Source organism: Parasteatoda tepidariorum, chromosome 1, assembly GCF_982258835.1.
Source record: "Parasteatoda tepidariorum strain Cologne lab strain chromosome 1, Ptep-v5.0, whole genome shotgun sequence".
NCBI lineage: Eukaryota > Metazoa > Arthropoda > Arachnida > Araneae > Theridiidae > Parasteatoda > Parasteatoda tepidariorum.
Window position 1 is genome coordinate 103,869,326 of NC_141755.1, and position 14,838 is coordinate 103,884,163.

The 14,838-nt window shown below is 29.7% G+C and overlaps 1 protein-coding gene across 7 annotated transcripts in view; it reads left to right on the forward strand.

Annotated features, from left to right (window-relative positions):
* LOC107450369 (condensin-2 complex subunit G2) overlaps positions 1-14,838 on the forward strand; it is a 71,301-nt gene that overhangs the window by 28,586 nt on the left and 27,877 nt on the right. For all 7 annotated transcript variants that reach the window (XM_016066136.5, XM_071179383.2, XM_071179384.2 and 4 more), the window contains 7 exons: positions 905-986; positions 1,072-1,155; positions 2,172-2,264; positions 2,352-2,477; positions 4,958-5,053; positions 6,791-6,874; positions 12,596-12,748. In XM_016066136.5, coding sequence (XP_015921622.3) covers positions 905-986; positions 1,072-1,155; positions 2,172-2,264; positions 2,352-2,477; positions 4,958-5,053; positions 6,791-6,874; positions 12,596-12,748 — 718 coding nt within the window. The remainder of the gene's footprint in view (positions 1-904; positions 987-1,071; positions 1,156-2,171; positions 2,265-2,351; positions 2,478-4,957; positions 5,054-6,790; positions 6,875-12,595; positions 12,749-14,838) is intronic.

The following is a 14,838-nucleotide window of genomic DNA, read 5'->3' on the forward strand; positions in this document are numbered from 1 at the left end:
AACGCAAATGCGGGTTAGTTTCATGAAAAAGTCCTTCCCTTAGGCAAAATTTCTGCCAATCCAGGAGTTCCCTTGTCATCTGGATTGGGTTCAAAATGATAATGCCGAGCGATGAACATTAGAAGTTGTAAACCCGAAAATTGGGTCGTCTGTTCAACAGCAATTCTAAAATTAAAAAAGAATAATAATAACATATATGCTAGGATAGCGTGGTTGGTAGGGCACTAGGCCCATGTTCAAAAGTTCGTGGGTTCGATCCCTGCCATCCGAAGACTCCCCTTGTAGGAAATGGTGACTGATGCACACTAAATCTGTCGAGTCACAAAGTCCTCCATGTTCCCATATCAAGTCATACCTCCGGGGGTACTGATCGAAAAGTTTTCTTGTCTTCTGGATTGGTTCAAAATTACAAGGCTACAGAATTGAACATTAGTAGTCGTAAACTCGCAAAATTGGGTGGGGTATTCAACGATGGATATAAAATAAAAATTAACAACATATTGTTCTGAACAGTTTTGCACAATTTTAAAATGTGTTTTTTTTTTTAATTTAGCGAAACTAACCAGCTATTTTCGGCCTATCTATAACTAGGCAACCCTGTTATTAATGAATTCATTGCAATATTGTTGTTATTTTGTGGTTATGCACCCTTGGGGAGCATGAAGAAATGAGGGTCTGCTGTATTCATTTCAATTTATTATTTATCAATCCTATTACCTGTGTTCCCTTCTATATAAGTAATATAAATTTAAACAGCTCATTTTAAAATGTGAGAATTCCTTTCAAAATATTATTTAGCTTATTTATTTTCTTAAGTATGCTTCATTCTTGCTTATAATCTAATTCTCTTTTAAATTAGTAATCTTTATGTTGTTTGTATTATGCTCATATATATTTGTTTTAGATTACAATCTGAGCATTATGGGAAGGTATATTATGATGCTTGGGTAGATTCCATTAAAACCAATAATGAAGCAATGACAAATGTAATGTACACATTTATTTATTTTTAACACACATGTTTTTTATTAATGCCTTGAATGAGATCAAACTATACTTTCTCTTTATTAGGAGCTTGAGATTTCCTGCATTCAAGATTTTGTTACTATGGCCATATTAAGCAAACCAAAACATACAGTATTTGTTTTAAGAAAGGTATTTAACCAATTCTGCATACTTATATTTCATATGCTTGCAAATATAATTTCAATATTATTGGCACTACATCAATAACTACAAGATCATCTATTCCTTAATAAATTAGATAACTACTGGATCAGCGATTCTTTAAAATAAATATTCTTAAATTTTTATTTTTTACTTTTAAAGTAAACGATGAAATATATTAAATTTCATTACTATGAAAAATAAACATTTGAAATGGTAAGGAATAAAATTTATGTTATACCTGTAATGAATGATACCAATATTTGCAAAATACATTACAGTTTAGAAAAAAATAAACAGTATTATTGCAGATTTTTGCAAATTTTCCCTCAAATATAATGTTTTGGAAAATTATTACAAAAAGTTAAGTTTATGTTATACCAGTCCAATTTTTTCAAGAAAAGATTTTATTATTAATTTAGTGACAATCCTTATGTGGATTTTTTAAAGAAAGTTTTGGGTGTCTTTGAGATTTGGAGGTGTGTTAAAGTGTTTCGATTTTGCGATTATTTTGTTATGATCAATTGGTTAGCTTTATAATGGTTTATACACATGGAGGGACTAACCAGAAGAATTAAATAATTCAAAGTTGTCTCCAATTTCTTCAAATTGCTAAGTCACTCAGAGTTTCTTTTTATAAATACATTCAATAGTTATTTACATTCACTAGTGGAATGAACTTATGGTTCACACTGAACCAAGTGAAAACTCATAACATTTCTTCCTCTTCCAGTATGCAAAAAAAGACAAGCTTTTAAAGATAATTTTTCAGAAAAAAAAAATTTCTAAAAAAATCTGCTGAGAAGAAAACTAAAATTCTTTTTTTCTCAAATAAAAAATCTTTCTTCAGGAACTCTGTAACATTCTGTGACAATGTTGCAGTGATTCTGCCCTGGGGTTTGGATACATATCTTTGCCATATTTTGTCTGAAATTTTCTTTTAATTGTTATTCAGTGAGTTTATGCTGTGGTTGCTTCATTCTTAATCTCTTTTTTTTCTCCAGTTGTTAGCTGTTATTCATGCCCACAAGAAAGAAACTTATGTGTCCAAAATGCTCTACCATTTATTTCAGCCTGTTTTGTGGATGTACTTAAAAGTAAGGATTTGTCTGAGTTTTTAAACTAAAATTTAATATTTGCTTGTTCAAACTAAAAGTTAATGCTTGTTCTTAATTGTTTTCCAGCATCCAGATGGGTTGTACAGAGCACATGCTGCAGCACTGTTTTTTGATGTTTTCCCTCTTGAAGATCCGGAGAACAAAATAGTTACCTCTGATCAGGAACTTAATGAGCAGTTTCTGATGATCCAGGTTGATTCACCTTATATATATTTGGGGTTGTTTGAGGGAATACATCCAAGTATGATAAAAGTTATTGCAAAATAACAAAAAAGACTGCTTTGTTTATAAATACACTTATAGTTCGTTCACCAGGAGTTGACACTTATCTCCTCCTTCATCATGATATCCGATGATACTATTTCGCTATTTTTGGGTGAAGGATGTGAACAATCTTAAACAAGATTGCTATTTGGTGATCCTATGACAAAAAAAATTCTTTCACAATCTATATGTGCATTTTTTTTAACATTAAATATTTCATAAATTTGATGATATTTCTCTCTTTTGACTGAATAGTTTGTCCTTTTTGAGTCATTTTGCCGGGAAAACTGCAGTTTTTTAATTTAAAATGTATTTAATAAGCTAGAGTAGCGAAAGTTATAATAGCAGATGATAAAGCAAAGTAAGTGACTGAATTCACTGTTTGTGTTTGGCGTGCATTAAGGGTTGTCTTAATTTCAAGCTCAGAGATGTTTCTCCTCTTACTCCCTCGATGAAATTAACTCTGCGGCAGAGGAGTTGTAGCCAAGTGCCAACTCCTGGTGAGCAAACTACACTTATTTTGTACTCACAGAAAGGTAACAAAAAAAAGCACATTGATGATAATCTATGTCAATGTATCTGAGGAGAATTCTCGCTCCTGTAATTATAATGAATGAATTAATAAAAAGCATTCTTGCCACAGCCTGCTGTGACCAGGGGGCTCATGGAGGTTAAGGCTCCACAATTTTGTGACCAACCGCATGGTTGTGGCAATGTGGTCAGGCTGTCTTTATTTCCCAGACAAGCTGGTACACAGCGATCTGATGCTGGTTAGTCTTCAAGTCACCACTGAGAATTAAACCCCATTTCTTCACAATGACCGTACTGTGCCTTAACCACTGCCATCGCGGCTCGAAGGAATTAATAGAAAATGCGAATATTCAGCAATATTTATTTTAGGAAAGAAACTTACACGTTCTGAAGTTCTAAGGAAAGCAAAATTTTCAAGTTATTGCTTCGATTTTTCTGAATATGTAACTGATTATACAATATACTGGGCTATTTTATGAAGGAATTTCTTTCATTCTGATTCATTTATGGAATATTGTTAATAAATGGAATAATAATATGATATTACATAAATGGAATAAATTCATTTACAGAATTAACATAATTTAATGTAATTGAATGAAATATGCATCTCCCAACATGTGCTGGAATTTGTAAGCAAAAATTTTTGTTATGGAATTTCTGTTACCAAAAGTTATTTTCAAATATTTTACAATTTATTTTAACATCATACTATTTATTTTAATAGTCACTTAAACTATTTTTGTTAATTGCTATTCAAATTAAAAGTGACAATCTTATTCAAAATTAGTTTTTAAAGCAAAGTGTTTTTGCTCATTCATTATCATATAGATATTCTGTGGTATTACTTAATAATTTAACACTTTATAATAAATATTGAATTAATGTTTTACAATCAATAAATGGTAAGTAACATGCATTTAATTTTCAGTAAGTTATATTAATTTTAATTTATTTTATGCAAAATTGTATGCAGTCAATGTATGCAATTAAAAGTATTAAAATATTTAGTTAAAATTACAAAGAAATGCTATAATTTTTACCTATCGATTATTTAACTTTTTGCACTGTTGCTAACTAATTTCTTTGGGGAGAAATATTTAAAGAGTTTTTATGTACCTAGTATTTAACAATTTAGTAAATAATTATAAAAGAGAAAAAAAGTCTAAGGATAAAGTTGCCATTTTAATGCCGCAAAATGGCAGATTTAAATTTAATCTTATTAAATTTAAATAATGACAGATCTTCTCCGTGTAGTTGAATTTAGTGATGGAAGAAAGATCTTTCAAACGTGAACTTTGTTATGTGAGGCTTTGCCTTTTAGAGAGGTTTGTGTTGTATAGATCATTTCATATATCTTTGACCTTACCCACTAGACATTTCAACATATGTCTGGAACATGTTTAAACAATTAAAAATGATAGATCTTAAAATTCTTTATAATAAATTTTTAACAAAAATATGAACTTAAGTATTCATTTTACCCAAAACAAATTTCTTTTTCTAATTTTTTATAGATTCAAAATAATTACAAAACATTTATCAATTTTGGCGTGTTTGGATATTCAAATTGTATTCTCTTAGTAAATAATTATACAAATAGTGTAAGAAATTAATAGTTCTTGCTTAGTTTTGAAAATTTTCTGACTGTCATTTTTATTGTTAACGCCGGTAAAGTTAATGTGGAGAATCGTGGTTTAGAATCTTCTATTATATTGATCCTCTTTTCCAAATTTATGATACCTGCTGTTATATGGGAATATTATTTTAGTAATGAAGATTTATATAAAATTATTAGTTAAATCAATCTAAGTGATATTTTATCTCAATAAATTAACAAATTATGTCTAAGAATTACTTTCTCTTGTGTTTTTCAGGATCTTCTCGTAGATGAATATCCAGTTGTACGTATTACTACTGTGAAAGGTCTCTGCATAACTATGAGTACAAACTGGGAACTCTTTCCTGAAGATGTATGTTTTACTACAATTTAATAAATTAGACCTATCAAACCATTTTAAGTCTATATGTTTCAGCAGTGCAATCTAATCGTTTTAAGATACCAACCATTACTATGAATATAAAACTTTGACCTCATTTGTTAACTTTGCCTTTCAAATTAATTTAGTCAATAAGTGTTAAATTTGTTTGTACTGCAACTTGGTGGAGAGATAAATGTACTGTTTTGCTATGTAGGTGATAGTAGCCAGTTTGTTTTATTATTGTATTAGGCAGGGCTATCTTAATGGCATGTAGGGCCACCAGGCATAAAAACGAACTTAAAAAAAACTTCACATGCATATTATAAATCATATTTAAAATATGATGCAATAATTTTAACAAATTAAACACACTTTGACTATCCCAAAAACTCAAAGCATTTTTTCACTATGCATAATTTAAAAAAAATAAATAAATTAGATGCTAGCCAGTTGTGATCCTTAAATAATAAAATAATAAAATAATTTTCAAAACCATGGAAGTTAATTGAAATAATTAAATTAAATAAACATAATTAAATTTTAAAAAATTCACAAGGTATGAATTATTTTGGTAAACTAAACAGTTATTAAAGCATCTTTCAATGCCCGAGTACCTAAAAGTTTCATTGGAACACAGAAAACTACATTTTGTTTGCCTTTGTAAGTTTTCTGGGTGATAAACTATTCAAATTATTGGTGTTTGCATTAAATCAATCAGTATTTGTAGAGAAAAAATGCACACTTTATACAATAGAATATATTTATTTTAAAAAATATATAAGACAATGTTGTTTGTTTCTTCTTAGCTTTTTTAATACAATTTATAAAAAGGAAGATTCTGAAGGGCTACCTGCTTGGGGCTCTTGGACACTGCCCGGGTGTGTTCATGCGTAAAGATGGTACTGTTATTAGGGGTCATTGTATTTCGAGTGTATCCCGGAATTCCGTATTTTTCATTTCGTCTTCCTGGTCTGAAAAATAGGAGCAAGACATGTGATTTTTTCATAATTCGAAATCTAAAATTTATATTTTGAAATTTTCGGTTCTTATGGGTTGCGGGTTGTCGCCATTTTGAATGTTTGGAACAGCCCCGAATTCGTTTATTTCATTCATCCGTTTATTGATTCCTACTTACGCAATTTTAACATTTAAGCATCGATTTTCATGTTCACCTGATTACAGGGTATTACAGCTTTATTGCAATAGCATTTATTTGTGATCTGTGATTCAAAAGCCATTTCCTCTCTAGCTAATCAAATTTGTCAGTTTTTTACATCTTTAATTTTAAAGCAATATGTTTTCTGAAGAAAAAAGTGGGATTTGTTACAACTTATATAAGATAGTTCTAATCATTTAAAAACTATTCTGTAAGGCAATCCTTATGATAAATTTAAGAAAGACAAAAAATACATTAAGTCGACATTTTTATTAAACATACGGAGAGAGATTTTTAAGGTATGGGTGGGTACCAGTTCTTGGGTGCTTTGCATCTTATCACAAATTATATGGAATCATATAAAAAGCGAAATTTAAGGCGTAACATTTTTCTGTATGTTTATGAATCAAATATTTAGCTGTTTTTTTCTCTTTTTAATAAAGGAAAGTATAATTGTTACACAAATTTTAAGTTAATTGTTTAAATTTCTTCTATGTAATTTTTTAAAGACTGTATTTAAATAAGAATGACAATTTTTTGCATAAAAAAATCTGATTCTATTTTATTCGTAGACACTGAAAACATATTTCAAAATTATCACCAATGAGCTCAGCTACGATTCTTCATCAGCTGAAGTGAGAACTGCTGTTGCAAAGGTAAGTCTCTTTTGGCAATTAATTATTTTGAACTTCAAGAATCTTGAAGTACCAGAGATGCCAACTGCTCCGGATGCGCCAAAATAATTAAAAAAAAACGGTAAATAACTGCAAAGTAAATTTTGCAAATATTTGATTATTTTTTCTTGCTTTTTAAAAGGTATAGCATGACATAAGTACTATAAAGTGGTGAATTGTATAACCCTACAAATTATTTAGAAATAGTGGTAAATAAAAATCTACTAAATTGAATTTATTAAACCAAAAATCTCAATTGATAAATTTCCACTTTAAAATACATATTTGCTGTCCGGAGCAAGTTGGCTTCTCTGAAGTACTATATAGAGCCAAAAATAAAATTAAAATAAAATTCTAGTGGTTACAACTTACATTTGGCACAAAAAGTAATAGTTCTGTAGTTTCTAAAGTCTAACCTGCATAGCTGCATGATCCATTGGAAGTATGTATATGCCAATTTTATTAGCATATCTGTAATTACATATAACTTAGATAGCATATTCAAGTCAAAAGAATGAAAGAAAATTATTAAATAATGAAAGTAAATTAAAAATCTATAAATGAATACATTTAAAAAATATGCACGTTTGATATTTAGGAAAAAATAACAATATTAATTATAAAAAAACCAGCAAAACCTGTTTTTTTTAGCATTTTAGTTTACACGCATTTCGCAAGCCATTTGTTTAGCACTGTTAAGTTTATGGCTTTAACTTTTAGAGTCGGTTTTTTCCAAAATGTTTCTCTAATAAGTTTAAAAAATCCCTAGAGAAGAAGGCTTAAAGAGCAAAAAAAAAGTTAATTAAAAAAAACTAGAAGAATAAAAGAATAGAGAGATAAATAAAGCTGAGAAAATGAATTTTCATAAATTCTGATTGTAATTATAAGACATTAGTTTGGAAAGCTGCTGTGTTTGTAATATCCTATTTTATTTTGAAGCATAAAAAGAAATAGATAGCATTTCAAACAACTCTGAAAACTTCAAAGGGCTTAACTGCATTTCAAGCTTCAATAGATAAAGTTAAGTACAATCATTTAGATCTTACAGTGTATTAAGGTTGAAATTGGTTATTAGACTGAAATATGGAGGATGCAAGACAAGTATTTATTAAACATAAATTATGGCGGAAGAGAATAAAATCCCCCCCCCCTTTAAATAAAGAACAGCCCGTGCATGTTTATGCGAACCTACTAGGTTCATGGTTCTCAATATCTTCCCCACTCTGATCTATCTCCTAGAAAATGACCAGTTGCAGAGGACCTCCGCACTCTGAATGGACAGTTCTCACGACTCCATCTCACCCAGGTATTAGTTAGAGAACAAGGGCTTTACTCCTCAATTGGTGAGGAAAAAGCTCTTCCAGGAGAAGTACTACCTCTCCCTCTTTTTATCTTAAATAACTATTTTGTGTTCCTCACTTCGTGATAGCTTTTCAAATCTAACAAATATTCTTTTGACTGTCTACTCCAAAATACTTTTAAACTTTCGATAGTAGTACTTGTCTCTCCTTATTGTTGGTTAGAAACGAGTTAGTATTAAATTTTTTTTTTCGTAAAATTTTCTTTGGATAAAAAAATTTTATAATTTTGTACAAAAATTTTCAATTCGATAGAAATGTCTCTAGATATGGCGAAATATGCAAGAAGTAAAATGAGCATTAAGGGATCCAAAGTTTGGATCACTTTCCTGATCAAACTATGAAGAGCGTATTTCTTAGATTGCAGCTACCTCCTATATTTTTGGGGTCTGAAATCCAAATATATTGAAAAAAAGGCATGTTTATTCAGAGAAAGAACGTTTTTGTGTTTTATTTTGTAACTTTAAATATCGTCTGCACCAGTTAATTAACATGTTTGAGGTCACCCATTCAAACCATTAAGATTGAGTTCTAGAACGTAAAGATCCGATCATAAGATCCAAAGTTATTCATGGTGGCCAGAGCCGGATTATACCTTTCGTAGGCCCTAGGCACAGAGCCGGATTATACCTTTCGTGGGCCCTAGGCATAGCCGCTTTTGGGCCCTCCCCTCCTTCCCCCACTCCTCCCCTCTTTTCAAAATATATGCTGAAATTTCCTTGCATATTTTTTTTTACATTTTTATTAATATGGATTTTAATTTGCAAATTTGTTTATCGAACTTTATCTGCAATACCGACATACTGCCGATATTGCAGTTGATATCGATAATACCATTATGATTAGTTCGATCGATAACTATGTTAAAGATAAACTAGTGAATACTTTTCCTAACGTTCACACATTGCATTAAGAACATATTTGTCGATTCTTGGATCAAATGCAGAAAGATCTTTCTCCAGATTAAAATTGATAAAAAATTATTTGCGTTCAACAATGAATCAAGATCGTTTGGCATCGCTCGCACTTATGTCTATTGAATACGACATTTTGCGTAGTTTGGAATTCGACAGCATAATACAAGATTTCGTTGAATCCAAAAATCGCAAAAAAAGTAATATATTAGATCATAAGATTCTGCAAAATAATTTATTACCGAAAAATATTATATTTTTATTTGTATCTTCATAACTTTGTGCAAAATACACTTGTTGTTTTTAAAGCTAAATTATTTTTGTCAACAAATTTTTTTCTCCCAAGTTTTTCGTAGGCCCCTGAATTTCGTAGGCCCTAGGCACGTGCCTAGTGTGCCTATAGGTTAATCCGGCCCTGATGGTGGCCCATTTTTTATTTTATGCACATACATTGATAAAATACATATATGTCCAATGTATAATGTGCTATGCTTAATGTACATTTGTACAATATATACTATATGTATGTTCAGTTCATGTATATACATACATACATATATCTATGAACATTTTATGTTCATGCATATATATCTATATGTACAGCTTCTGTTTTTTCCTATTTTATGTATGCACACATATGTAAGTTCAATGAACATATGTAAGTACAGGGAGCAAAATAAATAAACGAACCACCCTTAATATCTTTCGATCTAATGATCGTATCTTCATGTTCTAGGACTCAATCTTAAAGGTTCGAGGAAGCGATCTCAAATATGCTAATCAGTATGTGTAGGCGATATTTAAAGTTATGAAATCAGGCACAAAAACATACTTTCTCTGAATAAGCATGTTTTTTTTCGACGGATTCAAATTTCTGACCTCCAAAACATTGGGGGTAGCCGCAATCTGGGAAATCTGGTCCCAACAGTTTGGTCAGGAGAGGGCTCCAAAATTTGGACTACCCCTTAATGTTAATTTAATTCTTTTACAAACCTGGAAGAAATATTTCCTTCTCGAAAATGCAGGCAAATCCACTTAGTATGGAGAAAATATATAACTTTATTGAGACAAAGGAAAATTGAGACATTAAGAAAACCTTGAAGTATGCACTTGAAGGAAACCTATGCAATAAAACAAATTCCACCTTTGATCACCAGAAATCTACTTTTTTTTTTCTCACGATGTCCAATTTTACTCTGTTCCAAATCTCACTTTTATCATGTACAGGCTCCCTTCTTCGATCTGTTATCTTCAAATCTCTTACACTGACCAAAACTGTCTGGCATTACAATACACTCATGCAACATGCTTATGTATCAAAATTATTGAGAGAAATATAATTAATTTCGATACTTCTGTGCTATATATATATATACTACAGTACAGAACCCTTTATCCGGAATTCAGAAAACCGGTAAACCAAAAAACTGGAACGGAATTCGATAAAGTTTCCCCCCTTTTTTAAAAAAAAGGGGGGAAACATTTTCTCCTCATAAGATTTTAGGATTTTCCTTTCTTTTTTGAAAGATGTTTACCTTACCATAATTTTGGAAATAATCATTAGTGTATTACTTCATCGTTTTTTCTTCTTTTTAACATTATTTCCGATTTTTTTTTTGATTTTTTAGTTGGGTTTAACAATAAAAAAACGACTTCAGAAAATCGGAAAAATCAGTTATCCGGAATGGCGATCGTTCCGGATAATTGGTTCCCTACTGTATATATATATATACTTTATATATATATATACTATATATATAAAATACTAGGGAGCTAAGCCCCCTGTTCGCTGCCACTCACCAACCCCATTGATTGCTTTGCAATAATTGTCTTTTCTTAGCAGAAAACAGTTTTTCTACTAAAGTTTAAACTATTCCCTTAACATATATATACTAAAAGGAATAATTGTATGCTGATGACAACCAAAGCAATCTTGAAATGAATGAGGAAAAACTGGATCCTACCTCATGATTTTTAGGCCAATAGAAATGCACGGACAACAATGGAAAACTGCGTCACCATTATTAGACATACTCAAAATAAAATAAAAATCACCAGTCAGCTTTAGCTGGTAAGTTTAGTCGTAGCATTTTAGCGAGCAGCATTATTAAAAACTAATACTTCTTCACACACATGCGTTCTCAATTTTAATTGACTGTTTTGTGTGTTACTAACCGCAAGTCTTCTGTGATTGGCTATTTGTTATATTTCACTCTCTTCTTATATTATATAAAGAAATAAAGTATTGAACTTACCAAGAGTAAAAAGAAAATAATTGTACTAGTTTTCTTATAAAATTTAAATTTAGATCGTGAAAAGTTATCTCAATTTTAAATAATATCATACTGCCATATGGTATGAGCTTCTAAAATTAAAAATTTAGGTCAATATGTTAACCAGATTCCTTTACATTTGTTTTGTCAAATTAATTAATAAAATGTCAAAATTTTGCATAGAAAATAAACACTTCCTACATACTCTCACTGGCTTTTTTATTTATTTATTTTTTAGCTTTTGTAAATATTAAAGTGCTGAATTTACAGATAATTTCTCCTTTTGAATAAGTTGTTTCATTTATATTTTCTTGTTATAAGTTTTAAAAGGAATTTCGCACATCTTAGGAACACGCTTTTTTCTTTCCTTAATTATCAATTATTAATTGTCCATGCTTTAGTCTTCTGCAATTTTACTGGTGTTTAAATGAAAGTAAAGGATTACAATTCTACCCACGTTTAATCTTGAAAGAAAGAAAAATTCAAATATCTTAATTTTTATCCAAAAAGGCAAAGAAAACTGAATAATATCGTCGCTCTTGACCTGATCTTTGAACTTCATTCTTTGGGCCATTGCGTATTGCATACTACTCAACATTTTATGAATTATTTATATTTTGTTTCTTAATGTAATTTAGGCATAGCCGTTGGCAACAGGAAGAAAATAATTCTGCCTTTTTTCTTGGGTTAGATTAGTGTTTTATGTAATACAGTACAGAACCCGTTATCCGGAAATCAGAAAACCGGAAAACCAAAAAACCGGAACGAAATTCGATAAGGTTTCCCGCCATTTAAAAAAAAAAAAAAAAAAATTTCTCATAAGATTTTAGGATTTTTCTGTCTTTTTTAAAGATATTTACCTTACCATCATTTTGGAAATAATTATTAGTGTATTACTTCATCGTTTTTTCTTCTTTTTAAGATTATTTCCAATTTTTTTTTTTTTTAGTTGGGTTTAACAATAAAAAAAAACGGCTTTTTGTAGCGATTCAGAAAACCGGAAAAATCAGTTATCCGGAATACCGATGGTCCCGATCGTTCCGGATAATCGGTTCCCTACTGTATATAGATTCTTTCATTATTTAATTAAAACTCTACTGTCTAATTTGTTTTTTTATTTGTGATTATTTAAAATTTATATATGTTCCTTTTTTTTAGGGTGCTCGAGCGCTTTTAGAAAACGTCCTTACTATACCAACAATGCAAATTGTGCTCCCTAAGTTAAAACACCTCTTCCATGATATATCTGATTCTGCAAGAATAGCTTTTTCTCAAGTTCTCCTAAAAATCAAAAAAATTTCAGCTATAAAGGTAAGCTACTAAAGCTTTTTTTTCCCAAAGCATTTTAAAGTAATATTTACTACTTAGTAATTAACCAGGATGATATGTTTCTTATTTAGTTCCTTACTTTTTAATTTTTATTACGCCTTATTTTGTTTATTGTAGATTATTTTTAGTGGGGTTAGTAAACACTCGTGATCACCGTGCGTCACCCAGTTTTGAGCACAATTTATTTATGAGAAGAATTACATCTCTAGAAAATTTTTGATTTGGTTAATTTTTATTAAAATTTTTTATTTTAATTTTAAGCTGTATAATTTAATCGCAGTAATTTGTGTTTAAATAAACTTCTACAGAGTTTTATTGATTTTAATTTCAATTCAATGCATATCTAATCTAATTGGCTGATACAATACTTATGTAAAGTAATGAATTGCACGTAAAAAAAATGAAGTGGCCGCTAAAATCTACTAATTTTTGTTGTTGATAATTTCGTTGACGGTGTTACAGTTTGATTGAAATCTTCATGTACTGCATAAAACAATCACACAATTAAAAAATAACACAATAACAGGTTTGACCGTATTTATTTTAAATACTTTTTTTTAATATTTTTTAATTACTTTTTTTAAGTATTTTTTTTACTATTTATAAACCAATAAATTTTAAGCTGTTTTCGTTTTCTAAAAAATTAGACAAAGCTTAAGTTTATTTATTTTATATAATTTGGCTATTAGTTTCTCTATATTTCAGTTTAAAAAAATTAAAAAAAATTGTGTTTATTTTTATTTAAGATAGATTTAAGATTTCTGATTTTATTTCAAACCTAACTTTTTGTGTTATTAAAGTAAACCAAATCATATGTTATGCCAATAAAAATATTGTGCATTCCTGCTGACGATATGTCATGATTTTCATACATTGCCTTCTTTTCTGTGGATGTGCAAAATTCAGCTTCATTTAGTTTTTTGCAATATTAAGATTTTCACTGAATATCAACTCAATAATTGCCTCTCCTCTGTTGTAGTAACAAATATTAATTACTGGATTCTTTATCCTTTTCTGTCTATGCACAACATTCAGTAACTGAATGTTGAATTTATTTATTCAAAATCAAATTTATTTATTTAAAAATTGAAAAGAATAATAAAAAAGCTATGTTTCTGCCTATTTAATTATATTAAATAATACAAATTTGTCATTAGTGCTTTTTTTCTCTCCCAAGAATAAAAATCCATCGTGGGGAAAAAAAAAAAAAAAAAATAAAAAAACAGATGACATAGTTTCTTACCAACCAAATTCTTACCCTACCTGACTTTAAACAATTGTAAAAATAATTACTTAAATCTTTTCTTTTAAAGAAATTTTTTTTTCATTAATAATTACACGCTTAAAAAACAAATGATGCTCTTATTATGAGCTTCTTAGGGTTTTCTCCACAAAACTTTCTGTAAAAAAGTTATATATACAGTGTAAGTATCACAAAAAAGTTAACATTATTTAGATTTTTTTATTATTATTATTAAAGCATAAATAGTGTTAAAATAAACTGAAGGAGGGAAGTCCAATCAAAGAATGAAATTAATTTTCAAATTCAAAAGAAGACAAATTAAGTAAGTAACATTTAAAATGATAAATCAAAATAGAAAAGCGCTTAAAGTCAGAAATACAATTCTAGCATAAAACAACAAAAATACACATATCTTAAACTTTTGTTGTTTTATGCTAGAATTGTATTTCTGACCTTATAACTTAAGGAAGAAGATTATTCTTGCAACAATTTTATGCTTGAAACTATTTAGGAGACAATTTTATTATTTGAAGTGACTATTTTTAGAGTCATACATCAGTGCCAAAAGAGACTCTTTATGTTGATCTAAGCGTGGCTGAGTGGCGCAGTTGGCTGAGTGGCGCAGCCTTCTGAGCCCAAGTCTGCGGGTTCGATCCCGGGCCCAGACACCGGATTCTCGGGATGCAGAAAATTCTCAGCGGCCATGTCTTATGATTATGCGGCATGTAAAAGATCCCTGGAGTGCCTTATTGGCTCTTGACATTTCCGGCAAAATTAAATTCCTAGTGCACTTTAGCATCCAAATAGAGTCTCGGTGCTGCCATCTAGT